The sequence below is a fragment of the Blennius ocellaris genome (assembly GCF_963422515.1).
Source record: "Blennius ocellaris genome assembly, chromosome: 21".
Taxonomy (NCBI): domain Eukaryota; kingdom Metazoa; phylum Chordata; class Actinopteri; order Blenniiformes; family Blenniidae; genus Blennius; species Blennius ocellaris.
In genome coordinates this window covers 16,647,798-16,667,276 of record NC_137670.1, presented here as the reverse complement: position 1 = coordinate 16,667,276, position 19,479 = coordinate 16,647,798, and the positions used below count along the sequence as shown (strand labels likewise).

Genomic DNA, 19,479 nt, shown 5'->3' with positions numbered 1-19,479 from the left:
AATTTGCTCAAACCTCTGCATTTGAACCATGTGTGGTTTCCTGCTGTGTGAATACTTCAAAATGAGAAAATAAACTCCCAATTTGCTACCTTCCAGCTGTTACTAATGGTCAAAACGTCGCAGTTTCACCGTGCTAAAAATGTGGCAGCTTTAGATCCAGTTTACATGACAACTTTTTCAAGTGGATTTTCCACATTTTCAGAAGTTTTAAGTCATCTCTCATTTTGGCTGTCCTCCACTTGACCCTTGCTTAAGGTTATTTCACCTTTTTTTTTTTCTTTTAAGTTGCTTATCTAAGAAGTTCCGTTCCTGCTTTCAGAAAGCTTTTATCACAACAGCATCATTTGTTTGTAATTTGACACCAGCGACATTGCATTAATGCTTCATGCTGTGTCTGGGGCTGATGACCAGAATATGAAATCCTGCTGGTGTCAACTTGTGCAGTCCTTGTTTAATTGGCGCGTTCACTGCAGTTTGAGCTTTCTCTTCTGTCGACTTACTTAAGAATACAGATAACGTCATTACTCGGCACTTTGGCCACATTAAATATGAACATTTTCCATTAACAGATGATTCTTAATGCTGTTCCACAAGGCATCGTTCTGGAGACCCTCTACTTACTGGTAACACTGCAAGTTCGGACAGGAAAACACATTCACTCTCCGATTCAAATTTACGGGCAACAGCAAGTTTATCATGGATCGTTTTGTGCAGTTAATGCAGTCAATATGAGGTGGGATGGCTTTTAAGAGCTGAACAGCCTGTGTACAAAGCTTCAGCTAAGTCAGGAATAAAACCGGATGAAGATGTTATGTGATGTCTTTGTCTTTATGACCCCTTCTTCTTTCCAGCTCGCCCATAATGAGCCCATGCAATAGAGGCTATATGAGCGGCTCACTGTGGTGACTGCTTTCCTTTTGTGCTTGGCTGACATCATGTCCATGAGGGGTGGACAGGGAAGGTCAGGATAAGGCTGGGCTTAGAGATCTGTAGCCGTGCCAGTAAAATCAGCTTCAGCCATTAAAGCGTATGTCTTGCGACATCCAGTCTTGCACAACTCCCTGGGAGCCAGTCTTCTTCCATTGTTCTCTGTGATCCTGCTGTACTAATGATGTCCTCTTTCTTTCTTTTTTTTTTTCTTTTGCAGCACCGGGGCAGTTTTAATGGAGTGAGCGACTGCTGTTAAGAGCATACCTGCAAAACAAAGTCCCAACTTTGAACCACAGAACTGAAGCTACAGTCAGTTGCAGTATGGATGGCTTAGACACCTTGCAGAACTCGGCCCCGGAGACCAAGGCCGAGCGAATCGCTCGCTACAAGGCAGAGAGGAGGAGGGAGCTGGCCGAGCGCTACGGCAATACCGAGGAATTCACCTCCAAATATGTCCGGAGGGACAAGAAAGCTGGCGACCCGGCCGAGACGATAGCGTCTGCAGTCAAGGAGAAGGAGAAGGAAAAACATGAGGATAATGGAGCCGAGCAGACGTTCACAAAGAGGGGCCTCAGGAATAAAGCCGCAGACGCCGGGAGATATGGCCACGAGGAGCCCGCCCGGGGACAGGAGGCTACCAGTCACCTCAGGACAGACACAACGGAGATCACGTCTTCCTTCAAGATGTCTTCTAATGTCAGGTGAGCTCGTCCATGTTGTCACAACGTTACGGCAAACGCACCCTGCTGGTTCCTGTTGTTGGCGCGAGAGCAGACACAATGCCCAACCACAGTGTCAGAAGACTAATGCCAGTGGCTTTCCTTTAAGTGTGTCGAGAACCTTTGCTGCGTAGCCAGTAAAAACACTCGCCGGATGACTGTCGGAGGGCCTGTTGGCACTCAGCGCGGGAAGAAGAGGCAACAATTTGGCACATTTAGAGAACACTTTGTGCTGTATCTCCTGTTTGATATCAACACGACTGCATGTATTTCCAAAATTGGCCTTGTGCGCGAGGCGGAGGACGGCCACATTTATTTTGCCGTTATATGCTTTGGCTGTGATGAACTACCAGCTGCTTGTTTTGCTTCGCTCTCCAGTCGTGAGGGGGGGGATCGCACACATTTAACTAGTCTGGTAATAACAAAGCGGCGTTGTCAGGGCGACTTGCAAGACTTGGGGAGATTTCTCATTGGCTGGCAGGAATTCCCCTCTGAGAGTTGTACATAGATGGAGTCAAACATGTCCAGTCATGGGTCTGGGGATACATGGGCTCTAATCAAGCTGAGGATTGTGCGTTGTGCACATAGCCGAACTTGTCTGTTCCTGACAGGGAGATGGAAAAACAACAAAAAAAACTGCCTGGGGGGAAAGATGTGAAAGAGACGTGTGGAGATTGACACCGTGTTGCGATAACGTCAAAATGTGTGCTGGTGAAGTTAATTAGTTGTGCTAAATCAACCTTTTGCCTCATGAAGCATAATACTAATTCCTCTGTTTGTTTGACTGTTGGATGTTATGAACAAGATTGCATGTCTTGTGTTGGAACATGCAAGAAAAAGGGCAAAAAAGGAGGTGGATGAAGGACGTCTACAGATCTCAGCTATCAAAATCTGATCTTTTTTGAGAGATATACATCTTTTTTTTTTTTTTAATCCCTGTATTATTTGTGAATATTTGAGCAGTGCTTTAACGCAGCGCAGAGAGTATTTGTCAAAAGACAGGGTAGCATGACAAACGCATACTTGCTTTTTTTTTTAATTACAGAGAGCAGAAAAGATGTGTGATGTGTTTTGTCACGCCAGCCACTCATCTTGTCTGTTCACTTCTGATGCGCGCTGCGTGGCACAGTCCAGCTGCGCTGCCTTTTGAATGCCGCAATCCGAAATGTAGACCCTTGTGTTCACGCTGTTATCAGCCGCATACTCACCAGCAGAGTCATACACAATTGGTGCATTGCTACAGTTGCTTTCACGTGATTGTAGCTTTTACACAAATGATACCGGGTTGACGTTAGTCGCGCTTTATGACAAGAGTGTCGCATATATTCACAGAACCTGCAGGAGAAGCTTGTTTTGCATGTTTTTTTTATCGGCTACCAGAATAGCATCAAGGAAACCGGAGCTCAGCTGGCTCGGAGATAATGAAGACTGCTGTCAACAACTTTTATCTGCCACGGGCAGGAATTTTTGCTTGTTGAAGGGCGACATTCCAAAACGTATAAAATTCACCCATACAGCTTAAGCATTGTCTCGTGCGCTTCGTCTAACTTTTTTTCGTTCGATATCTCTAATTTGATTTCTATACATGACCTGTTGAAGCTCCTGCCAGTGTGTGTGTGTGTGTGTATGTGTGTATTATGTAAGTTTCATAGTGTGTACTTAACTGTGTCAGGGAGCTTCCTCCTGTTTGACTGTGTTATGGTGATTTTGTGGGTTTGTCTGTGTGTTATTAAGCGTGTGGCGTAAATACAACTAATTGTGCTGTTGGCTCAAAGGTTTATTCAATCCTCTGGGATTAGAAACGGGACAGAGAAGGACTCAAGCTGATTATTGTTGACATTACGGAGTCATTACAGAGGTAATGTACCTGCAAACATCAAACCGGGTGATAATTACAAGTCTTTTCTCCCTTTTTGCTTCCCTCTCATTCTGTGCGATTTATAAAAGCAACAGTGAGGAAGTTGACAGTGTTTGATGGCTGGAGCTCATCTTCTCTCCCCACTCTGTTCCTCCTCCCTTGTTTTGTTTTGGCAGCACGGGGCAGATCCCCCTCCTCCCCTCCAGCTGACTGTCAGAGTGTGGGTGGGGTAGAGGCAGCGTCACTAAACACTGTTATTGAAGGAGGAGTCGGGGGGGAGAGTCGGAGAGCGAGGTGGCATCGAACTGTGAGCTTGTTAGTAATTGCCTTAAAAGGGCAACCTTACATAACTGCAGCCCTCTAACCCATCATCACCGCCAGCAATGATATTGACTGTTGCATCCCTTTTTTTTTGTTTTGTTGGTAAATTCAAATCGATGTCAAACAAGGAATCCCTCAGTCTGGTAGAGCTTCGTTTTTCCCTACATTACAAAGCAATGGGTAGACATGCCAGCTTCAAACTGACCAAAGTTGAACCCAGGCAGTGCATTAACATCTGATAAGACATCCAAACAGTGCAGAGTCTGATCTGTTATCGAAGCGTGTATTTGAATATTTCCAGCTTAGTACATTTACATTGTCCAACCTGAAGCATACAGCTGAGCGTGTTATATGACGGCCATAGCTTTGAGAGGGCCGACGGTTGCATGTGAAATTCTCAGGTTTCACGTAAACGGAATATATTTTATTCAATAAAAGTAGCCATTGTAGTAAGAAAAATTGAATAGAAACCACTTACGTGAATTTATTTCATGGCTCGCCTGTTCTTTTTACAGTTTGTTAAAAACTGATCTTTATCGCCAGAATAGACTTGCCGCACTTACTGTGACGATTGTGTTTTACACCGTCATATACGAGCCACGGTTTTATTAACAATGTTTTTCCAGTCCATCTCTTTGTGGGCCAGACTGCTATAAACGCTTCTCTGTCAATAAATCAAACTTTTCATATATGTTTGCGAGAATATTGATATCGAGTGCTGTGGTAGTTTGTTTAATGCTAGGCATGGAATATGTCTGTGCTCTCAGTTCCCCGGTGATTCCAGCGTTCATTTTCCTTCAGTTGTTTATCTGTCAGGGGTAAATGACCACAAGTGTCTCTGCTTTTGCTCAAAAGATGTCACGCTCGATGATGAATCCAAAATGCGGGCTGCTGTTTGTTTATGGCGCGCACTCTGAAGCCGGCCTCGGTGTGAGATTACAAGCATTTTAATGAAGCACAGTGGGGCGCACTCGAAGCAAAACAAAATGCAAGGCACTCAAAATTGTCTGGCTCCGTTTAGCCAATATTAGGCCGGCGTCCATCACGCAGCTTGGGTCCGTCTCCCCTTCCCCTGGTGACCCCTGACCCCTCCCAGATGTCCGGCATGATTCCCCATTGTGTTAAAAGCGGCCGTCTCCCCTCCTCCCGTTACATCATCGCCGCTACCCCACGGGGCAGCTGCTGTCCCCATCCATTTTTAACGCCCATTACTTAGACATGAATGGCCGCCTTCAGATGCTCCGCGAGCGCTGCGGTTATATCACTGCCAACATGGGACTGCGAGAGCAGCGGGAGGACATGTTGTAGGATTCATATCAAGTGACACACAGTAAGTGGTCGACTGCCGCTCTGCCCTCCAGAGTGCTATGTTTGTGTTTATTTTTTATTTCACTGGACGTATGAGATTTCTATGGTATTTTTCTTCTCCAGCGTCGGTTTGTAACAGACATGTGAAATCTGTCATCACTCCATTATGTTTGAGAGTGACCTCATTTGTTTCTCTCTCTCTTTCTCTCTCTCTCTCTCTCTCTCTCTCTCTCAGGCTGATGGGAAGCGGTGACACAGAGGAGCCAAAGGGTAAGACGAACTCTCCACTTTCACCGCACTCTCCTCTTTTGTTTCACTTCATCCCCACACTCGTTCAAATTCTGTTACCCGCCGTGAAAGGAATACTGAGCTCAGTGTTGATGTTAGATTACCCGACCTGCTTTAAACATATTGGCATTTTAATAGTCTTCTACTGAGAAGTGAAAAGAAAATAAACAGGCCGACCCCCTGGTGAGGTTTTCATTGGAGATGTCTGGCACCTGTGTTGCAGCTTTTAGTGAGTGTACTTGCCTTTCGTTCCACTTATATCTCGTTCAAGTCTTTTTACGAATCATTTCTGCTGCAGAAAACAAATGAAAATGACTTCCTGTCTGCCACCTGAGCCCCACCGCCTGAGATCCTTGTCCGTGGCGCTCTTTCCACTCGGCTTGGCCGGCCTTTATGCGTCTCTGCTTACATTATGCCCCCTGACTTGTGTACTTTGTCAGTCGCTGATGTGTGGCGGAGCCGGACTGCACCGGATAAATAAAGGCAGAGACGGAGAGGTGTCAGGATGGTGCGTGTGGTCATGCTCGGTAGTGCATGTTTTGCACCGCTCCCACTTCGGCTTGCAGGATCACACACAGTCTTTCACATCCACGGGCTATTTTAGAGTCACTAATTAATTACATATAAGGAGCTCATGGAGACTCAACATTGTAAGTTCAAACTGGGCACATTTTTTGTGAGTGAGTGTACTAACTACACTTTCATCCTCACAACACAGATGTATTCAAAACAAGACAATGAAGCTGAATCAGCAGTGAATCATAAGGTCGCCGTGTATCCTAGAACTCAAGCAGTTGCATCGATAATGCTGGGGTTACATGACATGCTGGTTGTCTAATCCTGCAGCCCCCCCCCCCGACGTTCTCCATGTAGCAGCCTAAGCATGAATCACAAAGGTCAGAGCCGGTGTATCCACCTGTAAGTAAATCTCAGCCCTTAACCAAACACGCGGCGTGTTTGACAGAGGCGCTTACTCGCTGGCTGTCGTGCTAGTCTTGTTTTTTCAGCTCTAGCGCCACCGGCTGCGTCGTCCTCTCGCTGAACCTGAACCGTGATGAGAGGGTCTGCAATTTCCGACGCAGAAATGAAAAGTCGATAACCTGCTGACAGTAAACGCATGTGATTCAATATATTTCCAAGGCCTGGGCAGTAAAAACTTCATTCGGTTTCTCAGCAGAGTGTGTTCAATTTGTTTTTTAAAGAACGTCATGAATGATACTGTTGAGCTGTCTCATCCATTGAGATCGACGGTAATATGAGGCACAACAGAAAGTTAAAGAAATGATGTAGTTTTATCAGCCAAAAGGCCAAAAGCATTTTTGAAAATAAAAAATCCCACTTCTGCAGAAGTTTTGTTTCGCCGGTATGATGAAGGTCATAGCGCCTTCATATTGATTGGTACAACTTCACCTACTGACAAGATTAGAAAAATAACATAAATGTATTTAAAAACCAAAAGTAACACAGTCATGATGATGCGTACAATTTACTTCACGCCAAGCAGGGCATTTCCGTTTACATATATCTACGGACTATTACACGTTTCCGATGGCGAGTCCGTGGGACTAGCGCTAAATTAGAAATTTATAATCCAACCTTCGGAGATTTCCGATCCATGAAGCCTCGTCTGTGCTTCACTGTTACTGAAATGACGATACAAGTGTTTCTCTGCCGGCTGCACTGCGAGGGGAGTAGCATTGCGGCTAACAAACTTTTCATGGCATGTCCGCTGTTTGAGCGTATTTTTTGCTCAAAACACCGTAAAGCAACACATCAACGTGGATGTCTGCAAAGCCGTTGTACGGCGAGGCGCTCTGCCGCCAGAAGCCACCGTTTTAACACGCCAGCTCGCCGAGGAGAACGACGCTGACCGCGGCAACAAAACAGCAGCTCCTCCGCGGTAGCAGGCGATTCACAACTCCGTCAGACTCCACGCTAAACCGCTAAACTCCCTGAAAATAGTCCGAATAATTCGTGCTGCGAGAGCAATAAATTGTGGACAGTCTGTGAATCAAGTTGGAAAGTTCGGGTCTGACTTTGTGTCACACACTTATTTATGTCGATTAGCTATTTAGGATAAAACTCTTTTGCAGTTTGCACAAATACTCTTTTACTGATTTCAAGAAGTTTGCAAGTCTGTGAGTACAAAAGCAAACTCGGCAAGACGACATGATTTTCCTGACGTGAATCCACTTTTTGTTTATTATAATAGATATAATAAATAAAACAGTATTTGAATTGTTTTATTTAAGGATGATACATGACAGTGTACAATTCCCTCACCATGATTCATGCAGATTTATATCAGGGAAATGAACAATAAATATTCCCCTTGGATTCTCAGTCATTTTTATAGCGGCTTGTGGATAAACCAATTAGGCGGAATAAAGAATAGCCCCCGTATATTTTGTCGCGAGATGAGGAATGTGAGCGTGTGAGAGCGCTGCAGAGATGAAGGAGATCCTCCTCTGAGCCAGAACGCCGCTCGTGGCGACATCGAGGGTTTCCCCCCAACCACACGCCTGTCAGACGCTGTTTCTCACAAAGCTGTAGGCGTGTTGATATTCGTACCCACGCTGAGTACAGGTGACCCTGCCCACTCTGGATGCAGCGTGGCAACAAGTCATGTGACGCAAATCCTCCGATCCTGCCTGTTAGAAGTAGCATCGGCCCGTCTGGGGTTATAAAAGCCTCTTCAATAAGCTTTCCATGGTCGTTCAAGATGGATCATAAACCTAAGTGGATTCTTTTCTTCCCGTCTCTTTAAAGGTTTTATCTTCTCTCTCTCTGTCTCTCTCGCTCTCTTTTCCTTGGATGTTGGATGGATGGTGATGTTAAAAAAAAAAAACACAAAAAAAACCCAACAAACTGAAATCAAAACTATAAGAGTAGAGTCTGGAGCGGAGTCACCCGTGTGCAATGTTTAGTGTTTCATCATCATCTGCACTAAATCATGCTCGGTGCTGGACGGCAGGGGAGCTTGGAAGACTAAATCATAACCGGAGCGGTGCAGTTATTTATTTATTTTTTCTTCCCCGACTGGAAAGAGTGAGCTTGTTGTCGACGCGCAGTTGTTTTGGCTCGACATGCCACATTGGGAAGGCAATAAAAACATTCAGAACTGGAGTTATAAGTTTGCTAACTTCAGAAATTTGCGTTGTTTTGGAATATCATTAAATTTAATGTCTTCCTTTTGTTCAGGTTAGACGATTATGCTCTCATGGCTGGTTTTGATCAGTCGACTCGCATGAGCGGTAACTCTCTCTCTCTCTCTCTCTCTCTCTTATATATGCACCAATCCTTAGCATTTCTTTTCCACTCTTGAAACTATCGTTCTTTGAATCTTTGGCATGAGGTAGAGACGTACTGAATCCACTGGTGCCCAGCGACTCGGAGGCTGGTCTTGTCATTAATTTCTTCTGGTCCATAGACATCTTAGAAACACAAGAGAAGTCAATAACATTATTATTTTTCCAGTCTGCAGTTTTCAAGCTGTTTTCCCCCGGTGCAGACAACTTCCACTTGACCTGGCATTGCTTTGCTGTGTTGCACAGCTCATTGCCCTTCAACACTTGACTTGTGTGTGTCTCTAAATGCTGTGGATAGCAAACATGCGCTGTCTGTGTTAAGACTTCATTCCTTGGTGACGCTGACTCATTCAGTGTTGCCGTTTGAACGCAGGAATTTGTATTGTTGCGCTGTTGTTTACGTCGACGTACGTGTGTTTCCTTTTCAGCGGACGAGAAGCCGAGAGGTCCCGGCAGGACGAGTGTGACCTCTAAGATGTCTCTGTTCAAGGTACGGTTGGTTCCCACTCGCACGTTTTTTTTCCCGTTTGCATGTCTGTATTACTCATTTTCTGGAAAAGTATTGTGAATCAGTTTGCGTGGTGAAATTGTCAAAGGCCCACATGACTTTGATAATTGTTGTGTCAGTTCAGGCTCAGACCGAAGATAATTTGAAGCCATTGCTAAACGACTTTACGAATGGAGCCAGGCCAGTAAAATAAGACCGATGAATTCTATGAGTTTTTACTGCACAGAAATACTGTTATATCTTGAAAATATTGACATTTAACCCACCTCTTATTACTCTATTAAAGGGGTCATATTTTCCAGCTTTTCAACACTTTCACATGGTCTTGTTGGTTCAAAAACATTTTTATTCTAATTTTATTGCCCCAAATCCAGCTTTTCCTTGATTTTCCACCATTAGAATATTGGATCATTGGAGCTGCATTCAGAATCTGCTGTGTCTGTGTGAGCTGGACTGGCTCCGCCCACACACGCCCATCTATGGGAAGAGGAGGAAGTTCTTCCTCTCGTGGTGCCATGTGCCAGAGCAGAGCTGCCTGATTGTGGGAGGAGTCAAAGGGACCCCTTTTATAAACGACCAATTATTTCCTCAAGGGAAATCTGAACTCCTACCCGCCTGCCGAAGTCTTTCTCCTTGAACTGATGTTGGAGAAAAGCTCCTCAGAACAAATGATTTCAGCAACGTTTATCAAATTCACCATCGCAGCTTGACAGCTAGTTTCTACTGCTCCATATTTCAACTGCAAACCTTGTATCTGCTGTTCAGTTTTGTCGGTTTGCGGTGACTTTAACCGAATGATTAGTATTTTCCTTTTGACTTTTACACTTCACTCGGTCCTGCGGGTAGAATCAGACCTCAATGCGGTCCGGCACTGGTGGGGAAACTGCCGGAGAGTGGCTTCACTGTAATGGTTTGGCAAGTAAGAGATCGAAAAGGGGGTCCGCAGCCTTAAAGGCAATCTGTGAAGTTTTCCAGGGGAAAGAAAGGTTGGGAACCCCTTGGATGGGTTTGGTGGATCTCCAGGAAAAAGAATGTGTCCTCCAAAGTGATGTAATCTCAGCATGCGACATGGAATCTCTGCAACTGACATTTCTTGGAAATGTCTCTACTCTGTCCAAATTGTTTGCCAAAGCGTCACTTCAGTAACTCCAAATGCCTACAAGATGACAGCACACATTGAATCCAGGCTTTAAATTAAAAAGAAAAAAAAATACCTCGTAATGTCAGTTGATATACCTGCATTTTCTCCTGCACTGTCTCGTCCGTTTCCCTCACTTCTTCACTGATTTACACGCAACCTTTCCCAGTACAGCTGCTGTACACTTTAACTCCCCTCTGGAAGTTTGCTCCATTAATAACCAATTGAGATGTTCCGTGCAGCACTGAGCTGTCCCGCACCTGGAATGCACACCCGGCCAAAGCCGTGACTCTCGGCTCGCCCCAGTCCTCGGAGGCGGTGGGAAATTAAAGGTCCAGAGGGCTGAAAGACGCACTCAAGAACAAATACTCGATAATGTCCTCGGATCCTTGTGGGGGATTCGAAAATGAGCCGAGTATTAAGCTTTCCCAGGCCGCTTTTGTTTCAGCAGTGGTTCGCTTTCACGATGTTTGATGCAAATGGCTGTTCTCACTTGGCCTTTCCAGACCAGGAGCGGTGCCAAATTTGACCAAGTGAACCCAGATGGCAGCAAGTCATCGCAACCAGGAGACCTTGCTGGGAAAGCAGGCTCCCACAAAGAGGCTATCTTCAAGCCATTGTTTTGTTATTTTAAATTATCCAGTTAAATGGTCGCATGGAGTGACCGATGACCCCCCCCCCCCCCCCCCCCCCCCCCCACACCGCCTCCTTTTTCTGTCTTCACTTTTCACTTATCAGTCATTTCTCCTCCACACTCCTGGTGAGTCAGTGTCTCCATCAGGAGAGACGGAGTGGGAGTGAGGTTACACTCCGGCTGCTCTCTGACATGGATGGCGGCAGTATAACATGTACACAGGGACTTTGAGGAAGCGATGTCGCTCATTTAGAGTTTAAATTCCCGAATGTATAAAAGTCTGTTTTGCAGACGGCAATGTGTCCTGCCGGGTGGGGGAAACAAAAAAAAAAGAAAGCGCCTTCTTTATAGTCAGTGAGCATCACTTAGTTTGTAAGTAGCCTCTAATTCTGTAATTCAAGGGAGCGCCATTTCCGATGTTTTTCTCACAGCAGGAGATCCACTTAACTTCAACCAGGTCACCCCAGGAGCCGAGCAACATGTTTACTGACAAAGGTCTCACACAACTGCAGCGTTCTACACGAGTAGGAAAAAGAAAAAGAAGGGGAAAAAAAGTCAGACTCGGAGACTGAATAGTTTTTAAGATAAGGAATTGAATTTGTGTCTCAGCCTTTTCCCATTTATTTTCTATTCAGCTGAGGTCATACAAGATAGTGTCACATTCCTCAAAGAGTTGAAGATAATCTTTATTTTCATTTTTTTTTTTTTCCCATCAAACTGGCTCATTTTCTGTTAAACGGTATTGAATATCTGATGACTCTGTAAAATCCACTGCTGCTCAAAATGCATGTGCGGCTTTGCAGTCTTTTCCTCTGCACCAACAGCTGCTTTTCAGAGTTTCAGTCAAATCAAGTCGAAATGCGTAACATTAAATCAATCAGTACATTTACATGACACGTTAAAAAAGGAAATGTTGCCATGGTTCGCCTAAAACTGGGCTTTAAAAGTACATGGTAAGCACGTTAGCTTGACTGAAATTAAAGTTTTCCAAGTCCCATTAAGTGAATGAAAGTGAAAGTCAAGCCAGAAAAACTGTAAATGTGGTGAAAACTGTTTCTTTTTGGCCGGCGAGAGAAAAAGAAACTGTTGCTGGAGGTGACGTTATAGGTCAACTGTAAATGGCACACAAATGACAAGCTGAAAGGAAGCCAGTGATCGCGGAGGAGACACGAATTGATTTAATGCCCATGCATTTATAAGGGACAAAAATAATTGTCCTAAAACGAGTCCCTCCTGGTTTCTTCTATGTGAGATCTTACAGTTGACAGCGAGTCAGATTCTCACCAACTGAAGCAGTAAATCTTGAAGAAGGCCCAAGAATTAAGAACAAACCACAATGATTTAATGTGGAAACCGTAGCAGCATTGCTCACTCCTTTTTTTATTAGAATTCTAACAGTGCGTACTCGGGGAGGGTCCACGTCTCATACTTACCCCCGTGCGGCACCACCAGTCCCCCATTAAGGCGATGACCTCCGAGCCACTCAGACGTAGCGTGGCAAGAGTTAACAGTCCTCCTCAAGTTGAAGGGAGGAGGAGCCTGATCCATTCATTCGCTTCCCTTCTCCAGATATCTTTACAGCTGTGCGAATGGACTGGAGCTGTGTTGCTCTCAGACTTAAGCCTCACCTTTAAGCTCCCGCGTCTTGGTTCTTTCAGGAAGCGGAGGGGATCGAGGATGAAAGCAGGAGCCGGCATGCCCACGACCGGGGGAAGCGCCGGCTAGTCGGCGGCGATGAAGAAGAAGCCTCAACCAGGTGAATCTTTGTTATGGTTTTTCGACGCCAACACTCAATCCGAGCAGCTAACGTGAACACTTTGCGAGCCTCGTTTGCCCTGTAATAAACTTGGAAGGGGGGGGGGCTCCGGCGTGGTTTGCACGGCACTAAGCAGTGAGACGGAGGCACTTTGAAAACAGCTGACTCGCTCGCACTCGGCGCGGGCAGACCGTATTCTGCACAGACGTAATTACAGGGCCGGCTAATGTTGTAAAAAGCTGTAGAGATAAACCAGATAAACCTGCAGAGCTTGCCATGCTTTCTCTCTCTCTCTCCCTTGCACACGTACACAAATACATAAACACAACCATGAGTCGGGTGTCTGTGGTCGCCATGGCGATTCAACTATTAACCTAATAGTTGCAGAAGTGAGCGCCAGACTGTGACCGCTGGGTTCTGCGTTTGTGTGCTCGGGTGTGGGTCGGTTCAAAACAATACTCCACACGGTCCCGTCGCTTTGTTTGGACGTTTGATCCACAAAATGTCCCCCAAGTCATGTCGTTATGTTGTTTTGATTCCTCATACAGTAATAAATAAATGTGAAGTGTTTATTTTAAACGGATGTCTTAAAAAAGAAGTGAGATGATTTGGATCTGATGGCCTGTCGGAGGTTACAAACGAAAGGACGACATGATTGTGAGCGTGCAGCTTGGCCGCTCAGGCTGCCAGATCATAGCGTGGTTTTTAACAACTTCTACTTTCAGTGTCTGTTATCACTCTGTGGCCCATACAGACTGATTTTCCCTCTGTTGTTGTTCTTTTTCTTTTGTCTTTGCCGATTTCTCAGCCTCCTTAAAACGGACATAAGCAGGGCGATGGATGAGGGACAGTCTCCAGACGAAGCTCAGCATAAACACACTGCTGCTGCTGCTGCAGAGGAAAAGAAGGTGAGTTTCTTTTTGTATGAAAAGTGATCAGTTACATTTCACACGATGGAAAATAAATAAATGACTCGTATGAGAAACCCATTCATGTGGATGGGGTTTGCAAAGGTCAATTGTTCTGACCGCTGCTGCTGCACATCTGAAGCCGGTTCCAAAACGCTGACTCACCTCAACGCTGGCTTGGCGTTTTATTTTTTTACATTTTTTTTTTTTTTTTCTTCCCTCGGTCTGGTTCAGTTTAGTGTTACAAGGTTACACGTAGCCTATAACTCACGTCACCATTGTGCCGTCGCAACAAACACTCAGACTCTTTAACTGCCCAGGACAAAATGTTATTACATCACCCGAACGTTAAAGCGATCCTCGCAAGTAATGACATTTTATAGACACACACACACACACAGACACACACACACACACACACACACACACACACACACACACACACACACACACACACACACACACACACACACACACAGGCTGCACACGTCATGCTCTCTGGTGTTCATTAGCGCGGGACCACCAGGTTAGCGCTGCACTTTCACACCCGGCCGGCCTCACAATCGGCTCCGTCCTTCATCGCCTCTTAAATCAGCACTCCTTCGTGACCTTTGACCCTCCTGGCAGGGTGTCTGCTGTTGTTGCAGCTGCTGCTGTGATAAGTAATATTACAAAAATATATATTAATAATAATGATGATAATAATAATAATTGACTTCATGATTACAGTTTTGAAACTCGGCCTTCGACACTCCACATTTTTTTTTATTTTTTTTTTTTTTCTGAAGCTGGAAAAAAGGAAATGTGGGAGAGTTCCTAATAAAGTCGATTTGCTGACTAAGACAAAACCCTTTTCAGTTCTTTCTCATTATGGGTGTGATTGGATAAAGCTTGTGTATGTGTACAAACGTGCAAATTGGATGTTGCACACAAGCACATGTGGAAGTTGATCTCTACTAACTTGGGGCCAAAATAACACACTATTTAAAGTGACTGTCTGGATCGATATTTAACACACTTAGAAAAACCTGCAGTAGAAATGACTGCTTTTATTTAAAAGGCTTTTCCTCAGCTGGCTCGTGGAAGTTTTATTTCTGGATTTTCCATCACCCACAGTGCATAACACGTTAGCACGTGTTGTTTTGGATCTTGTGTGCAAAACACAAGCAAAAGTGCAATATGCTTATGTGAGCACATGATTCATCCATCTTTATTTGGGATCTTCGTAAATCAGGCCTTAAAAGCATTAAAACTAGAAATTCCACACCCTGGACAGGAAGTGCAAAGACGTTCAGTCGTCTCATTTCCGGCCACATAGCGACGTAGTGATTGTCATTCTTGGCTCATAAATCACAGGTTATATTGTAATACACAGTTTGCATGCTCGTCCAGGTTTGGGGGTTTTAGTGTTTTTTTTTTGTTTTTTTTTCGTGATGCATCAATTGGAGACGAGCGACACATAATTGGTTTTGTTGGAAATCGGAGATGCTGAACTTGAAATGTGCTGATCTTGTCAAGCGGAGTTAAATACTATAATAAAATGATTTTACAGCCTTTTCCTTAGATTATGAGCATAATAGTTGGTTGAAACCTTTCCTCTCCTCTTTATCCCCTCAGTTTTCCAGCCTCGTCTCTGACCGAGATGCCTCCCCCCCACCCAGCCCGCCCTGCCTCTCTGCCTCGTCGCTGCAGCGCCAAGACTCGGGGCCGCAGGGCATCAAGGGAATCCTCAAGAAAAGCCGCTCCACCAGCGTGGAGTCGGACCAGAGCGAGAGCTCGATGCCTGAGCGCGCGCCGGTCCGACAGAGCAGCGTCACGCTCAGTCACCCGGAGAGCGACGAGGAGGACGAGGAGAGGGCGATGGAAGAAGATCTCAATGGGGAAAATGACAGAGAGGACGAATCATTAACTGAAGACGTGACGGACGGAGGGAGCTTCAGCGTGGAGACGTCCCAGAGGGAGGGCAGCAGCGGCGGCGGCAGCAGCGGCGGCAGCAGCAGCGGCGGCAGCAGCGGCGGCAGCAGCGGCGGCGGCAGCAGCAGCGGCGGCAGCTTCGAGGAGATGCGGAGCCCGTCGCCTGACGACAGCCTGGAGCAGACGTCCACCGTGTCCGAGGACGTGGAGGAGCTGGAGAGCAGTTTGGATGGAAGCATGGGCTCGTCAATCAAACAGAGGTCAGTAAGAACACACACACACACACACACACACACAATATGATGAGGGGGTCTGCTCATATAGGAATATTACAAGGTTGGGTGGCGGTAAGGACTCTGGACTTGTAGTACAACCTTGGTTTGAGTCTCTGTTGGCCTTGTTTCCTCCAGGTGTTCAGATTTCTTCCTGCGTTCCAGAAACATCCTCGTATGGATGTTTCTCATCCATACGAGGTCGACTGTGGATGCCAACATGAACACTTTAAAAAAATTGCCTTGTTTTGCCCTTCTTTTTTTTTCTTCTTTTTTTTTTTTAGACTGGCAGAGTTAGGTACCACAGACGGCGAGAAGAGGGAAAGAGTGACAAAGCTGAAGCCATCTGAGAAGGTCCAGTGTAAACTGTCTGATCGCTTCAGCCAGCTCCACGATGCTGAAAATGCCTGGAAGAAAAAGGTGAGCTTTCACTCGCCGCGTAAACACATGAGCCTGTTGCTGTAATCTGCACCTCCTCGACACGTTCTCTAGATAAAAGCCGTTTTGTTTGGAGGGCTTTGCTCGTATGTCGGTGTTACCGACAGAGGGATCACGTTTCCGTGCGGTAATGAAAAACAATCCGGCACATGTCGCTGCTTCTCCTCGGCTTGGTGTGCAGGCACAGAAGGATGGGCTGCAAATACATTCCTGCCGCGCGCTGAGTCAGCGTATTTATTTGAGCGACCGCCAGCAGGTTGTGAGGTTATAAGGGATTCGGAGAGCTGCAGAATTGGGTGTGGCGATACCAAAGCCACCGATCCGAGGCTCAGACGGCTTCCCAGGGAGATAGAAGGGCACATATCCTGCCCCTTTTATCAAAATAAAACCCTACACCATGACTAAATACCTGCAAACCCTCTCAGCTAATGCTTCCTTCCTCAGCTGACCCTTTGCACTCTCCCCTCTTTGCTTCTTTGCAACGTTAAGAAAATAATCCCCCCCCCCAAAAAAAAAAACCTGGCTTTTGCGTTCTTTATAGTGTTCTTTGATTCCTCGCAGATGTCTATACAGTCCTGCGCAGGTCAGCGCGGCGGCTTAGGCGGACGCATGCGATGGCTCAATTTGCCGTGATGAAAGTTTCATGAGGTTTCTACATACTCCTCTCCTCTCTTTAAACAAGACCACGTTCACAAGAGTGTGTTGCAGTGAACGGACGACTGGTCACAGTATGACAACTGCATCGACGGTCCAAGAACAAAAGGAGTCGTTCCACGGAGAGAGAACCTCAGGCGTCCCCACATGCACAAACTCAACAGTCAACTGGACTCCGGCATTGAGGTGATGTCATGGTTATTTATTAACCAGAGCGTCTTTTGGCCGTCCGGATTTCTGGTTTGACTCCTTGCTTCATCCAAATATGAGCTAACCGTGGAATAAATGGGGAAAAGCCACTTGGTGAATAATTACCAGGGGCTGAAATTTCAGCAAAGCCCCAGTCAAGAACTGAGAAATACTCTCATTTTATATGAGAGCCGTCTGCCTTACAGATGATGAATCAGCACAAAAGGCTGATGTTTGGAGTATCGGTACTCATGACACAACATCTGCCTGATCAACCCTCACGGGTATGATCAAGGGTCCAAACTTGTGTTTGGTAAGTTTGTGGATGTTGTTTTAAATCCTCGTTTGTGTTGCGGTTGCTACCGTGGAGCCGGGAGAAACAAACTTATGTCACGGATCCAGATAATGGATGGTTTGACTAACACAGTGGCATCCGTGCCATGTCTGCATTAGCTCTGCGCCGTTTAGTCACAGTACATGTGACTATTCCTGTTACATTTCCACCTTTTCATCCAGAGGAAAAGCCTTTGGTTTTCCTGTTTGGGCTTGGCCGCCGAGTTGGATCAGATGTTTCTCGCTCTCCGGTTGTCCGGAGAGAGAAAAGCCAACAGACATGGTGCAGGCCACGGTCAGATCCAGATGTTTCCTGTTACGCTTGCGGAGCTGTCCTCTTCACCGGGCTGTTGTAAAATGACGCCTCGTTGTAAATTTCATTTAAAGAGAGTCCGCCGCGTCACGGAGAACGACTGAAGCCATAAGTTACAGTGACGGATGGCGAGATGTCCCCAGGTGATGATTAATAGCGTCCATTAAAACACAAACAGCTCCTCTGTGACTTCAAATGCAGTCTGGACGCAACATTAAGCTTCAGATTTTACACAAAATCCATTTAGGCATTTGCAGAATATTATATTATACGCTCATCTCTCAGGGTTTTCTAAATGCCTGTTTTATTTATTTATTTATTTATTTTTGTATTCCAGTCATGACTCGGCCTCATCCAGCAGTCCCTCAACAACTGCACTGACGCTGCAGCTCCCACACAGAAACTTAAGTGCATTAGGACTGATTATTAGTTGTAAATATTCCCTTCAGTGTGTTGATTCCCAGAAAGCGTATTAGAGATAATCGACTCATCTTAACATCATTATCTCCAGAGCATTGCGACTGTGCGGGGATCTAAGTGGGGTAATTATAGCGTCGTCTGTGGAAAGTTAATGCACTTTGTTCACATCCGAGACACCGGAGGGGGAAATGCAGTTTGACTAAGTTCCAGCTAAATCTTGGACACTGGTTTTATGCTCTCAGAAGTAGAAGGGACTCGCATGTGCACATTGTATTCTGTAATATTGACTCTCTTCTCATGGTGTAAACACTCCCACCAAGTCACCCGTTTCTCTCGTTTAGCCTCCCGGGCTAAATCCCACTAACTATAGCTGCTGTAGCTTCTCCTCCATTCTTTAATTCTAATCCCCCCCCCCTTTCTTCTTCTCCTCTTCCTGTTTGCCCTCCTGTCGTTTCCAGTTTCCTCTGCCCTCACCTGCAGACTCTTCCCCTTTCCTTTGACACCCTCCTCCCAGCTTTTCCCATCCCTCCAGGTGAGTGGTCGTTTGTTGCGCCCGTGCCTGTTTGCATGAAATCACTCATATTCTACTCTGGCTTTCTTTCTTTCTTCTTCTTCTTCTTCTTTTTTTTTTGTTGTTCTTTGTGAATCCTCTCCTCCTCCGACAATTCGGAGCTGTCGACACGCTGTCTGTTGCTTTCGTGGATGTGGTTCTCCGGGTCCGCAGGTGGTCGATATCCGTGTTTTGTGGTTATGCTGAAGAACCGCCTTCACCGTACAGTACAGCAGGCCTGAGAAAAATGGTTTCCTGTGTTTGGGGGGGGGGGGCGAGGGCGCATGGGGGAGGGGGGGGTGAGGCCCCAGGCCCTGTGCTTTCCTCTCCCCTCTCTGGGGTCCTGTCAGGCCAAGGTATTTCCCTTCACTGATTGACTCCAGAGATGTGGCTGTAAGCTGGAGCGGCTTTGCCCATTGTGTTTTGAGACTTTGTGATTAGACAAATACGGCGTTTGTCGAAGGATTGCTGTGTTTACTGTACTTATCTAATATCTACAAAGTACTGCATTTGCTATGTTTTAGTATTTGAAGGTTTGACACGGTCCCGTGGTACCAAAAAAAAAAAAAAAAAGTTGTCTTTGTGTCCGTGATGGTTTCCATGTGGCAGGCCGGCCTGTTTAAAGGTATTTCTTTGAACCTTTGTCTCATGTCAGGCTAATATTTGACCACATGAGGCAACATGTTTGACACTGATACACACACACACACACAAGAAAAA

General features: G+C 45.8%; 1 protein-coding gene across 4 annotated transcripts in view; it reads left to right on the top strand.

The window, feature by feature from the left end:
* The window catches only part of LOC308145382 (supervillin-like), a 41,411-nt gene that overhangs the window by 10,649 nt on the left and 11,283 nt on the right, over positions 1–19,479 (top strand). For 3 of the 4 annotated variants that reach the window (XM_080516794.1, XM_080516795.1, XM_080516796.1), the window contains 7 exons: positions 1,148–1,631; positions 5,372–5,406; positions 9,161–9,222; positions 12,671–12,768; positions 13,577–13,676; positions 15,294–15,850; positions 16,147–16,282. In XM_080516794.1, coding sequence (XP_080372920.1) covers positions 1,252–1,631; positions 5,372–5,406; positions 9,161–9,222; positions 12,671–12,768; positions 13,577–13,676; positions 15,294–15,850; positions 16,147–16,282 — 1,368 coding nt within the window. In that variant the 5' untranslated portion in view covers positions 1,148–1,251. Of the gene's footprint in view, positions 1–1,147; positions 1,632–5,126; positions 5,159–5,371; positions 5,407–9,160; positions 9,223–12,670; positions 12,769–13,576; positions 13,677–15,293; positions 15,851–16,146; positions 16,283–19,479 lie in introns of those variants that run through there. The other variant, XM_080516797.1, reaches the window with a different exon arrangement.